The sequence below is a fragment of the Ixodes scapularis genome, unplaced genomic scaffold, assembly GCF_016920785.2.
Source record: "Ixodes scapularis isolate PalLabHiFi unplaced genomic scaffold, ASM1692078v2 PGA_scaffold7__128_contigs__length_106722199, whole genome shotgun sequence".
Classification (NCBI taxonomy): Eukaryota; Metazoa; Arthropoda; class Arachnida; order Ixodida; family Ixodidae; genus Ixodes; species Ixodes scapularis.
This window is the reverse complement of record NW_024609882.1, coordinates 21,020,581-21,033,646: the sequence shown is the minus strand read 5'-3', so window position 1 is coordinate 21,033,646 and position 13,066 is coordinate 21,020,581. Positions and strand designations below refer to the sequence as shown.

The following is a 13,066-nucleotide window of genomic DNA, read 5'->3' as shown; positions in this document are numbered from 1 at the left end:
CTGTGAAATGAAGGAAATGCATGCTCGTGCCACAACTGCGTAGTGGCAATTTCCTCTTTTTTTTTTTTTGTCTTTTGTAGCACGCATTTTTTATTTTATTTATGTTTTTAACGAAGATAAGGAAAATATGTCTTTGCTTACCTGGGACTAGACATCTACAACGCGTAACATTTCACACGAGCATGTCTGAAGATGAGAGATGTTTACAAAAGTCAAAATGTTTGCACTCATAGGGAACTCGCCGGTTTGGTGGGCTTGCTTTTAATATAAAGAGGCAGAATGTCAATTTTGACTACTATTTCAGGGAGCGTTCATTTGGACAATCCGGTCACATGAAACTAAATTGGTGGTGATTTATTTCAGGCTGGCCGAGACCCTCAATGAAATGGGGTACCCAGTCACTGAGGACCAGTGTTGCAATAAATGGAAAAATTTGAAAAAAGCGTATAAAGGTGTTAAGGACCACAACGCCAAGAGCGGCAACGACAGGTACGTATTTCAAGTCTCCATTTTTATATTTCTTGAGTGAGATTTTGATGAAATCTTTCAGCACTGTATTAATCTCGCAGGAAGGATTGGCCATTCCTCAAGGAACTGGATGAAATCTTCGGGCGAAGGCCGGAGGTGGTCCCTCTGGCTGTTGCGAGCACCTCAGCTGGTCTGAGCGTCAGGGAAACCGGAGAGGAGCCGAAGGCGGAGTGCAGCCGAGGAAGCAAGAGAAAGTCGAAACTCTCGGAGTCACATGAGTTGCTGTCCAAAAAAATGGCCTTAGAAGAAAGGAAAGTCAAGGCCCTAGAGGATTTTAATTGTTTTTTTAAAGATTTTTTAGAACTCAAGAAAGCAGAAAAAGCCAGAGCGGAAGAAGAGCCATGATGTTTGAAACTTCGTAATCTAGATTTTAATTGACGAGCAAAGAGCTGCAAAGATGTGTTCACCTTCAATGTTATTTATTTTGTGTGAGTGTGTGAAGATATAAGTCAGAATGATTAACATGTTCGCGTAACCACGGGATCACAAAGAAATGTGAAAGTTCCAACTAGTTTTAATTAACAGTAAATTGATGAATACATAAAGAATAAAAAAAATAGGTTGGTCTTCTATTCTTGTTAATAAACATGAACTATGTACATATATATCGGGGCTTCACAGGCTGTGCATGATAAAATCTCGCTTTGCCTTGCCCCTGGCCTTGTCGCGACTCGCCGTGGGTGCGTCGTCTTCGTCCGAGGAGGACCCACCGGACTCGCTGGAGTCGCTGTCCGTACCGTCACCTGCAAGTCCATCGTCCTCGGTGTGTAGGGGACCGTCGTAGATGTCGCGCCACTCCATGCACGCGTTGTGCATGACGCAGGCTGCCACAATCGTCGTGACGATGCGTTCTGGGCGGCGGGCTTCAATGTACTTGAGACGTCGGAACCGCCCCTTGAGAATCCCAAAGGCCCGCTCTATAGCCACTCGCGTTGTTGCGTGTTTTGTGTTGTAGTTTCTGTGCTGCTCAGTTAGCCGGCCGTTGTTCCTGTAGGGGACAAGGAGGCTTTGTCGCAGCGGGTACGCGCCATCTCCGAGCAGGTGGCTGTCGAAGGGGAACTTGTCCGCAGTCAAGATCGTCGGTAGCTCGGACCGCCTGTACATGCGTGCGTCGTGCACGGACCCGGGATCTCCTGCGCTGCAGTGAAGGAACTTGGCCTCGTGGTCGCAGATAGCTTGAAGGAGCACCGATGGCAATCCATGTCGGTTGATGTACGACTGGGCATCCTTGCCCTGAAGCCCCTTGCAAACGATATGACTTCCGTCGATTGCTCCTAGGACTCCAGGGAAGCCAGCTTTCGCCTCGAAGCCGGATATAATATGCAGTGCCTTTTTCTCCGACGGCCACGACACGAAGTTTGGGCTCTGGGTCAAAACAGCTAGACCAACTCGGTGCACTACCCTGCACACCGTAGACTTGGAGAGTCCAAAGCGGTCTCCAACAGACCTGTAAAATATAAAAACAGCCAGCATTTTAATGATATATAACAATGAACCACCTTGAGTTCGTTCCCATACATAGTATACGCTTATTTCGTCATCTGAAATTTAAAGCGATGAGACCCTTTCACTGGCGCCGAACAGCTAGACATTTCAGAAATCATTGTAGCCAACCAGACATTTCAGAAAATTTAAGTAAGGAAATCCTGCTCAGACGACTTGCTCTCCGCATAGCTATGCGGAGAGCAAGTCATCTGCTTCTTGCGTAGGAGTTGCGGTGACGTCAGAACGACGCCGAGCTCTGATTGACTTTGATATGAAAGGAGAAAGTGGGTAGATCTCAACGCTAGATGCCTTGAGGTCTACCCACTATTTTGTTTCAATCAGCCACTAAGAGCTCGGCGTTCTGGCATCATTGCAACCCCTGTGCCAGAAGCATACGAACTAGCACTCCGCGTAGACAAACAACGAGTCGGGGATATTTATTATTGGTTCAAGATCGAGAAATAACCCGTTCCCACAAAGTCACCTGAAGCACTCCAGGTTGGCAAGACTCCACACGAATATCAGAGTCTGCTTGGTAACGTCTATGGCCGGCCGTCCGCGAGGAACTTGCAGCTGAGGGGCGAGCAACGTCACTAGGCGCTCAACAGAAGTCCTTCGGAGCCGAAAATGACTTTTGAAGTCCTCGGGAGACTGGCGGGGGACAACAGTTTCCGCATACCCTAAAATCTTGGCCACTTTGCGCCTGAAATGATAAAAAAATATATGTATATATATTATGTAGGATTTGTTTTAAAGTGCAGGTGCATTCGCTTCGCGTGTCTGCTTCAATATATACAAAATTTATCGTTGGTTTCCATCCCCGACAATAATCAACCAGCTACTCATAACACACGTGCGATTTGTGATCTTTTTTTCCCGGTGACTAGCGATTCATAGAATGCAAGCCTGGTAACACAAAAACAATTCATTCGGAACAAACAAGTCGGTTGTGTATGTGTATATAGAAAAAAAAAAAAAAAAAAAAAAACACTGAAGGGACGGATTCCACCCTAAGTCTTCCTTTAGACGTAAAGCGTAGCTAGTGTGGACGTTCATGGTACATTATATAAAAGATAAAGAAATAAATAAAGCCCACACGCAGAACATAATTTACTAAAATACGTATGACGGCCAAATGTTCTTTTATGTTGCCTTTCTATATTTTACGTTCCACGCAGCTTATTGAATAAGATGAGAGTGAATACGTAATTCACTCTCATCGGAGTGAATAGTTTCGCTTTTATTTGTATACAATAACTAATATAAGCTTCAAGTCGGCGTTGCAAGGTGTGCCAATGAAGCACGCTCTGGATACTTTTTCGATTAGCGCGCTAAATGCCGCTTTAAAGTTTATCAGAAAATGTTTCCTTACCTCTTCTTCGTTGTAAAACTCTCTAGGATTTCCCACTCCTCCGCCGCGTCGTCACTATCAAAGAAAAACTTCGCAGCGGTTAATATCATCGTCTCTTCGAATGCTTCCTCCATGATCAAAACAGATCGTCTGCTATTTCCAGAATCGAGCCTGCTATGCTTTCGTTTTGCCGTAGCACAAGACGAAGCCAATCCGCGTAGTAGCCAGGTGATTATCCCGGCCGTTCCAAAATCGACTCGCGGATCGTTTACTCGCGATGTCACGTGGTATTACCCGCTGACGTAGGAGGCAGGTTACTCGGGTAAGATTTGGAACATACCCAATCGACCGCCAGTCCTTATAGTAATGTAGGCACGCAATTAAAGATGGCGCAAGCCACCGTCCGATTCAAGGAGCAGTATATAAAATGTGTCTATTTGTATGCTTACGTTTTAAATAGATTTATTTAAGTAACTTTTTTAAAATTAGGCGGCAGCTTGCGCCACCTAGCCAGTGTCCGCTCATAAAATGATGATGATGTTAGTTAACAAATAGGTGGATAAAGCTTTACGACTAGACCTTTTTAATCGGGCGGTGGCTTTCGCCACCTACCCGAAGCTTTTTTTTCATAGACTTTTGCAGCGTCCCCTATATTTTCCGGTACTTGATAAAGTGATGAGAACAACGAATGCGGACCAGCTGGCGAAGGAGATCACCGAGGCTGGAGGGGGTGCGTGCATCACAGCGCGATCACAAGACCGCTGGTTTGAGTCGCCGCAGGCTGCCGTCGATGGTGAGCTGCGCGCTCTGCCGCGACGACGGGTCTTCCTGAAGCGATCGGCGTTCACCTGCGACCATGGAGGCCGACCTAGAACTCGCGGACTACTGGACGAGCCCCAAAGTGGTGGTAAGACCCAGCGCTCCGTTTGAATGCAAATCCTACTTTCTACGCTACGATTCCAACTAACGCTCGTCTAGCGTCCCAGGAAGTGCGCAAGGGCTGTTGCACAATGGTCCGCGCACGTCAAAAACTGCGACGCTTTTAGGTCGCCGCGCTAATAACCCCACTTCTTCAAAAACACGCTCTTCGGTTCTCGGAAAATGCGCAGACGGGGCGAACAAGCGCGCGCGAGTGAGAATTTCATCTGGGGCAACAGATTGACCTACGTATTTTTTTTGGCGCGCGTTATTGTTTTTCTTTCTCTTTTTTTTTTCTTTCTTTGTGAAGGGGTGTATGAAGCTCTTGGCAAGCGTTCAAAATTGCGTTTTATTCAATCTGAACTACCGGAAACTAACGGAACGTCGCGTTGCTGCGATGAAGTAGGGGGGGTGGGGGGGGGGGGGGGAGGAGAGGAGGAGGAGGAGGAGGGAGGGGTTAGATGGGCGCGTTAAAAAGCCGACTCGGCTTTTTAACGCGCCCATCGAAAACACGGACATTCTGTATTTTTTGAACGGACACAAACAATGCATGAAAGACTAGGATAAAAATAGAAATGACTGGAATATGGTATCACCGAAAGATAAAATTGGCCTTTAGAAAATGAAAGAATAAAGAGACCTGAAAGGGTCAGATCCCGAACTAAGGGGAGGCAACAGCTACGTGATGTTTAACCAGAACTGATATACATACATATACAATCTCAGCGAGCCAATCGGAGCCAGAGCGAAACACATGACAACGGATTGCCAGCCTGTGCTCCTCCTGCGAAGGAGGAGCACAGACTGTCGTTCTGATTGGTTTAGAGGGGGCCGTAGCGTTTGCAGCTTGCCGAGTTATTTCGAGTTCATGGTTTAGATTAAAAAAAAAGAATTGCACAGTACAATACATTTGGATATGTTGAGAGATTCACCACTGTACAATAATAGCATCATGCTTTACACGGACTGCAGTTCTGTGTTCTCACCCTTTATCATTAAAATATCCTGTTTGCTCATTTAAAGACGCCCACTCTTCTTCAACGAATCTCACAAGTAACTTTTGCGACACATTCAGTAAACTCTGACGCACTTCTTTCGTTACATACTTGGCAAATATTATGATTTTTTTTTTATAGTTTGTAAGCGGTTGCGAACTATTTTTAAGGTTGTGTGAAATATTATGCAAGTAGGGAATGACTTCCAACAATTTTGAATGACAAAGAATTATCCTTTCTGTAGATGGCCTTGGTGTAGCCCCAGCTTTCTGATAAGTCGTGATTTTTTTTTTCTGTTAGTATTAGTGGGAAGATAGGGCAACAATAGATTACATATTTGTGTCCGTCCTTTTTTTTTTGCATTAGATCAGTTGAAAGTTGGCGCCTGTTCATGTCTATGCTCTTTGTCTGTGCCTAGTTTGTGCTTTTTAGATCTCGAGGAATTGAGAGGGTGAAGCTAATATAGAAGAAGCTTTAAGGAACCTTGAACTTCACTTCTCAAAATTGAGAGCTATCAAGGACGCCAACGAGCTGCACAGACTCGATGTCTTTCACGGGAAACGTCGCAATCAAACCTTCCGGAGGAGTATGGGAGACGAAGATGTCAAAGGAAGCTGGTATTGAAACTAGGAAGTACAAACGAAAATCAACACCCAACATGCAGACATGGAACTGCAAACATACTTCTCTGAATGCACCTAATTTAAGGGGTACCACCACAAAAACGTACAGGGAATTTGCTATATCCGACTGATTCTGTATCGTGTAGTGCAGAAAGATGGCCCTCAAAGCACACGAGTCTCCCGATAAGAATTCACGCTTTGCGTTTCTTGCAAGTACCAACAACCCTTGTGTTGTGCGATTATGCGAGACACACGCCACGAGCAAGTGCTCCAATGCCACTCGCTTCCAGGGCTGCTTGTTTCACTGTTGCGCGCCAAGAGCAGCGCAAGGTACGGACCGCATGCACTGGCGCATTTGACGGTAATCGAAGGCAAACAGAAACCCATAGAGGGGCCTTACACAGGTAAAGTGCGTGGGCCCCAAGCTGGTGCCCTTCTTCAAGACGGTGGCCCTGTACTTTGCCGTGGCCGTGGGACGACCGCCCTCCTGGCTGCCCTGCTTGCTCAAGTGCTTGCCTGTGGCCTTCCTCGGGGTCTTCGTGGTGTTGCACGGCATCTCGCTGGGCCAGGAGCGTCATAGCTACTCGCGCCGGGTGCTTCTCGGCCTGTGCCTGTCGTGCGTCGGGGATGCCCTGCTCGTGTGGCCCTGGGGCTTCCTGCCGGGCATGGCCGCCTTCGCTCTGGCACACGCCTGCTACACGGCCGCTTTTGGTCTGCAGCCGCTCAGGCCGTGGGCCGGTGCCGCCTGCGCCACCCTGGCTGCGGCCGCCGCCGCCCTGCTGCTGCCGGGACTCTGGGGCAAGTACTGCCGGTGGTCGTCGCTTTCCGCTCGTGTACAAGCAGCAATATTGCGCTCCATTTCACAGTTGTCTACAGTGCAGACAAAGGCACAGGCATGTGGTCCATAGCTCGGCAGAATGCCTCGTTTGCATGAGAATCCACGCATGGAAGGCACTAGTCAAAGTTGCACGCTCGCTCCCAGGCCTTTGTCAGCATTGCAGATGTGTGTGAGACGGAGTACAGGTCAACTCGCTTGCAGAACTCCCGCAGAAAAGCAAATGCAGCTCCCTGTTCACTCGCTCATTGAGAGTGACTGTACACAGCAGCCTAAACGATTGGCTATAACTGGCTCCTTCATTCTTATTATCCGAATTTCCCATCATGATGCATTAGAATGTTTTCATGCTCGTCATCAGGAATTTACTCAAACGCCCACATTAGGGCACTTTTTTTTAGTAATGTTTAGCGTTGTTAGAGGTGCTGCCATGCTCTTCTTCCTGCATTCAGGGCTATTTAAAATTTATCCGGGTCTGAGCACGTGCGAAAGAGTGGAGAGAAAAGCCGGTCCTGCCCTTTCCTGTGGAAATATGTTTTGCACTGGGACACATAGTCTTGTAAGATATACAGGAGAATGTGCTGCCTTCAGCCAGCAACAAGCACAGCACTATGTCATGCTCACTGCCAAAAGGTTCCCGGTGATGGGTCACGCTCACTGCCAATAGCCTCCCTTAAGCCAACCAGGGCGTGCGGATACGTGCAGCTACTCAGTTGGGGAAGCTGTGGCGACTGCAGTGACGTGCTGCAGCCTGCCTCCAGAGTCATCTGTTCTTTTTTCATTTAATTTCATTTATTTAGTCTCGGGGGCCCAAAGGCCTTACAGAGGAGTAGGTTAGTTATTCAAAAATACAATATAATCCTAAACAAGGCAAAGATGCATTAATATCGATGAACAAAGGCAAGAAGTGCATCAATACAAAAATGGACAAAGCAAAAAAAAAAAAAACACACAAGTAAACATCAATATAAGAATGAGCAAGGCACATGAAAAAAATGTAAACCAGACAAAAGAAAAGTAGTACAAACATCGCTAAAGAATGTTATAAATAAAAAAAATTGTAATTTCAGTTTTAAATATGGCACCGTCAGTTATTGAGACTTGCTGCGGGAAGGAGATTCTGATCAATGGGCGACTGGGGAAGAAAAGAAGCATTGAAAAGGGAGGTGCTTCAGTGTGATGCAACTGCACGATTGCAAGTGGTACGATAGAAAGATGATGATAAGTAATGAAAACATAGAGTTAGGACGAAGCTATGGTGCTTCTGAGCGGCATTTGGCAGGCCCTGCTCCGTTATCAACATTTGCCGAGTCAGTGCCAACCGATTTCGGGGCAGATTGTGGAAGCATTCTGTGAAACGGTAGATAAACACAATGGTAGTAATATTTATCTAAAGTGGGTGAGCCAATAGTGGCAACCAATAGATTAGATTGGCAGCAAAGACCTGCACGGTCAGCATACGGGAGAGTGGATGCTGTCGAAATATGTTACCTGGAATGCCTCCCTGACTATCGTTTGCTGTATTCTCATTTCTGGTCCTCTCTTTCCGCCCGACGACTTCACACTTGACTTGCATCATGTTATTGCCTGCCGTAATTTTGGCGGTATCGCAGCAGTGAAAGTGGATAACACTGACGAGTGTTCTGCTGTGGGTCGCCGTTCAGGTTGGTAATCCACCGAGGCTTCCGCAGTTAGGAGTTGTGTACTGCCACGATGAATGCGCCACTTGCATTCTTTCCTCTTTTTTTGCCAGAATTCCTACGACCAACGGCCAGGGTCGCGACATCCGGAAACACAACACGGCTGCTCTTGCGAAGCAATTTGTCGCCACTACGGAACCACTTTTGATGCACTAGGGTGTGGGGTGTTACAACTGACCATTTCTCATGAATAGTGAAGATGGGTAAACAAAAGCGGGCGAGCTGGTAAACAACATCCGTAGTAAACCCATTCTTTTTTTTTCTTATTCCTTCTTCGGGTTTTAAAAGTATGACTCCTCCCTTTGCCCTTCTAAGCCAATTTGCTTTCCATCTGCAGTTTTGTAACAATCACCAGGCTGTGTGGAATATCGCCAGGATGACTTCGTCCAGAGTACCTCAATGTTTCTTGCTGGTTGTGCCTTGCCAGAGTAGCGACATGCTTTGCGAGTGCAAGCACTGCCTTTCCCCAACCGTGGCCTCCATCTTGCCTTCTTTCCGGTGCCAAAAACAAATGCATATTCGACGAAATGTGCGAAATCACACGTCCTTAAAGTCACCCCGAGTGATTACACTAGCAATAGTGCTCGATGACTGCATACACAGGTAGTAAATGGAGGCAAGGTAGCGACTCCATTAGCAGACAGTGTTGTCTCCGGTCCGTTAGCAGACGACTTTGCGGTCCCCGCCAGACCCGACAACGTCGAGGCATTCTGCTCTCGTCGTAAGCGGCTTACGAACGGTCACGATGTGTTCGACCACAGCCGAACACATGTGCGAACCAGCCCACATCAGTCAACGACACATTCCAGACACTGCAGCCATAGCGTTCCAGACCCCTCCCCCCAACTCGTTTGTGTGCACTTGCAGGGGTGCTAGTCTGGGCGGTGCCCTGCTACAGCCTGGTGCTCATGGTCATGGTGTGGCGCGGCGTGTCGCGGGTGCGCCTGTTTGGCGACCTCTGGACCTGGACCCGGCTGTGCTCGTGCATCGGGGCGGTGCTCTTTGCCGTGTCGGACGCCATGTTGGCCCTGGACGCCTTCTACCTGAGTGCGTCCCCGGCCTACGCTCGACATGCCGTCATGTTCACCTACTACGCGGCGCAGCTGGGCATTGCCCTGTCGGTGGTCGACAGCCGCACCATGGCGGCGCTGAGCGTCGCCAGTGAGGCGCCCTGCCGCCCCGCCACGTGCTGCCCTGGTGCGCGAACCCCGGCGCCGCGGCTCGGACAGTAGGGGCTCGCTCACCCCTGGCAAAAAGACTTGCCGGCATGCTGTTGTTCCTCTCTGTGTCGGCAAACCAAGAGCCTCTGCTAGTGTGCGAGAGTGGAAGCGCTTGCAGCAACGGCGCCGAGACCAAATGTCCTCCCAAAGACTGCCGTCGACCTCGACGGCGCGCATCGAGGCCACACCGATCAGTATTGGGTTTGGGGATACGTTACCTTTGCAAAGGCACTTCCGTTCGGACATGTGCCCATGTACGGCCACGTAAGGAACTCCGTGTAAGTTCCTCGTATGGATGTAGACGTCCATAGAAGGAACACAGTCTTTTAAACTGAACCTTTTGAGAAACGACACTCCTTCGGCTTGTTCTTGCCGTGCATCCACGACGAGGCCAGCTTCCTTCGGACGACAATATTTTGCGGCAAGGGGTCCTTTCCAGTCCAATAGACCAACAAGTTTGGGTGACATACAACAGAGGGGCGTGCTATAAAGAGCTGTAAGGGCATCCTCCACAGACCTATGAAGTAGGTAAAGCTGCAATAGAATGTGACTAACAGTAAATTAGTCAGGAACAGGTTAAGAGTTCGGGAAAAGCTCCTCCCACCTCTTTCCACTTTAACGGAGCGAACGCTGAACAGGTCGCCTCTCTCCTAAAGTGGGAGGAGCTTCCCCCAAATTTTCAACCTGTCACCGGTTATAGTTAATCTTCCTCAGTTAGTTATTTTTCTAGACACTTGACATCCAAATTGCATGCGGTAGCTTGTTTGCGCAGTGTCTTCATTTTGTTCGGAAGCACCATATATTTGTGTCTTGAGACAAACAGTTCTGCATCACTTAGGATGGCTTGCCTTTCCATAGGACTAGCTTATTGCCAGACTATTTTTGTTCCATTGAATGGAATGAAGTGCATCAGTGTAGTGATTGGCACTAATGCACTCTGAAAATTGCAATGTTTTATCTGTGGTCCGCTGGTGAGGTCTATCCATTTGTTATAAAGGCCTCGAAATGTATCGTAAGCTGTGCGAAGGAATGAAACGGGATCGAACCGCCGTCTTTCTTCTCCGCCATGCGAAACGGGTCAGGAGTCGCAGCAGCCATCAGATATCTCGAAGGCAACTAGGTACATCTGGGAACTGGTTCCTCTATTTGTGAATTGCTCTAAAAGCGACGACAAAAACTGCACATATTATAGATGCTTTTCAGCAGGTGGTCATGGGCGCAGCCACAACTGACTTTTAACACTTTTTCTTTCATTCATGCAATGCTCTTGTCCCTATTGTAGGTTTTTGTGTGAACTCGTTATTACCCATTTTACAAGGCTGGGCATCTCAATGAGGCAACAGAAGGTCCAATTACGGCATCCTAAATCTGGCGAGCAGGAAAAAGGGTCTCTATGAGCAATCATCACACGGTACCCACTACAAACTCGCGATGGGGGAATCGATATCACAGTTTGCGAACATGGCGAACTCTCATTCCTTGGTATTGTTACTTTGTTTCAAAAATATTTGCCTGCGTGATTTTATTAACAGATGGCAATGTAAGGTTCAATGTATATCTAATGATCACAATCACTAGCTACTAGCGTTATAGTTGTGTCAGCAGCCCGCAAGTGAGCACTGCTCTTTTGGGGTGGCAGTTCATGCCATCTGGCCGACAGCTGTGGTGAAAGGAACGCAGGCCACATGTTGGCTGGGTAATGCAAACTTGCTGCCCAATACAGTGGGTCTTGCAATCAGATGCACCTTTTCATTTGCATAGTGCCACCAGTTTTCATATCTGTATAACAATTTTTAAAAGTTTATATTTCCTCATATAACCAACCACAAGGGGCTCAAGTATAGAATGGCAAAAAATGGATCTCAGAAATTCAATTTTGGCAGTTCTTTGTCTCGTAAAGGTTTATTGCTATGCTGAAATCAGCTCGGGGGCAGCTGAAGTCACTCCCACTGGACAATGCATGAATTTGAAGGGGTGGGTAATGTTTCCGTTTTTCCCCTCGAGTAACTACCTGTAATTGCCTGTATTTTATAAGAGAAACTTTTACAGCTCTGCCCCACGACACAAACTATCATGCTCAAAGGTCACAGCAGCTTCCAGAGTAGCTAGACTGGCATTCTGCTGTTCTTAAACTCCTGCCCATACGATCCCCTTCACAAAAGCTTGCAAGACTCCCCTCGGAAAAAAAGCAAATTGCATATGTTAAACGGAAATATTCAGGGGTGAGCCTGAAGTGCACCACCAGAAGGCAAGTTTTCTTCCTTTTGATGGGAACAAATTCCTGCTTGACAACCCCTGGAGAAGATGATTGCATCACCTTTCTAACTTGCATGATCGAGCAATATTATGCCGGACTTTTAATCTCAATACTCGTATAACACATTGCACATGAAAATCACCACATGCAAGAGCCAGTGGGTAACATGTGCCAATAGGCATTCTCTATTGTCCCTCCATGATAAGATGTTTTCCCTTTCGTCTTTCATCTGAGCAAGCCAGCCAAACCACATATCATCCGAGCACATTTGATCCAAGCTCTACTATCCAAACATCATTTCGTCGTACATCTTTCAACGAGCTTAATAGCATGCATAGTGGCTCCCAGTATCATTCCTGACGACAGCTCGGTTTCTCATTTTACCCCTTATATTATCCCTCCTTTGACGTTGGCAAGGAACGTAATCGCAACGCTTGTTCAGGGCACATAACGAACCTGAGCTCTAGTTACTCTCCCCATTGTGCAGCGTAATCTAATCAGAAAAGCCTTGGTCCAGATAGAAGCGAACTGCAGCAGTGATTTCAACTGCAACCTTGGCTACATAAATGCGCCAGAAGGGTGGAGAGCAGCCTCCACAGAAGTAGCAAGCTTTCACCAAGCAACCAATAACTGGTTTGAATCGCACAGCTCAAACATGCACTAAAGGACGTGTGGAATGTATGGAACTCCTTTGCGGAGGCAAACTGCATTTGCACGCAGTGGAACGCTAGTTTGACGTCGTTGAAAGTTTGTTCACTCCGCTTGAAATCAAGAACCTTTTTTCTAAATTAAACAATAAATTGTATAAATCCTTTAATTTGCCAGCCCACTAAAGCAACATGCCGTGAAGCCTTGGTACAGCGGTCGACGTTTCACCAGAAGACATGGTAATGTCTCGGTAAAATGTTTGCCTTTATTGCAAAGCTTTCCAGAAGTCTCCTTTAAGAGCACGCCTCGAGGAACCTTGAGGAAAGGTTCTACGGAGCCCATGAACGACAAGCCTCTCAAGCTGTGCTGGAGTTGCAATGAGGAGTCCTGAGTGCATGTTGCCGTCTTAAGTTTTCTCTCTACATTAGATTACATCTCGCGAGACCTTGTTCACAAAATGTTTAGTCTTTTATTGTAAAATAAACCTTATATTGTGTGCCTTGGAA

The 13,066-nt window shown here is 47.2% G+C and overlaps 3 protein-coding genes across 5 annotated transcripts in view; 1 reads left to right on the top strand and 2 right to left on the bottom strand.

Moving 5' to 3' along the window:
- The window catches only part of LOC8029502, a 27,119-nt gene extending 20,554 nt beyond the window's left edge, over positions 1–6,565 (bottom strand). For all 3 annotated transcript variants that reach the window (XM_002405466.5, XM_029973556.4, XM_029973557.4), the window contains exon 1: positions 6,301–6,565. In XM_002405466.5, the coding sequence (XP_002405510.3) occupies positions 6,301–6,456 (156 nt within the window). In that variant the 5' untranslated portion in view covers positions 6,457–6,565. The remainder of the gene's footprint in view (positions 1–6,300) is intronic.
- LOC115313811 (putative nuclease HARBI1) lies at positions 1,062–3,638 on the bottom strand. The gene is made up of 3 exons (XM_040218450.3): positions 3,386–3,638; positions 2,498–2,716; positions 1,062–1,975 (listed from the first exon to the last, which is right to left on the bottom strand). The coding sequence occupies exons 1-3, from the start codon at positions 3,496–3,498 to the stop codon at positions 1,144–1,146; spliced, it is 1,164 nt and encodes a 387-aa protein (XP_040074384.1). The 5' UTR covers positions 3,499–3,638; the 3' UTR covers positions 1,062–1,143.
- LOC121833097 lies at positions 3,890–13,066 on the top strand. Its single transcript, XM_042286174.1, has 2 exons — positions 3,890–4,271; positions 9,303–13,066. The coding sequence occupies exons 1-2, from the start codon at positions 4,040–4,042 to the stop codon at positions 9,665–9,667; spliced, it is 597 nt and encodes a 198-aa protein (XP_042142108.1). The 5' UTR covers positions 3,890–4,039; the 3' UTR covers positions 9,668–13,066.

Coding starts and splice junctions, on each gene's coding strand:
- LOC115313811 (XM_040218450.3), bottom strand. CDS start 3,498: ATGGAGGAAGCATTCGAAGAGACGATGATATTAACCGCTGCGAAGTTT. Junction 2,717..3,385: donor AGTTTTACAACGAAGAAGAG/GTAAGGAAACAT, acceptor TTATCATTTCAG/GCGCAAAGTGGCCAAGATTT. Junction 1,976..2,497: donor GCCAACCTGGAGTGCTTCAG/GTGACTTTGTGG, acceptor TATATTTTACAG/GTCTGTTGGAGACCGCTTTG.
- LOC121833097 (XM_042286174.1), top strand. CDS start 4,040: ATGAGAACAACGAATGCGGACCAGCTGGCGAAGGAGATCACCGAGGCT. Junction 4,272..9,302: donor GGACGAGCCCCAAAGTGGTG/GTAAGACCCAGC, acceptor GTGCACTTGCAG/GGGTGCTAGTCTGGGCGGTG.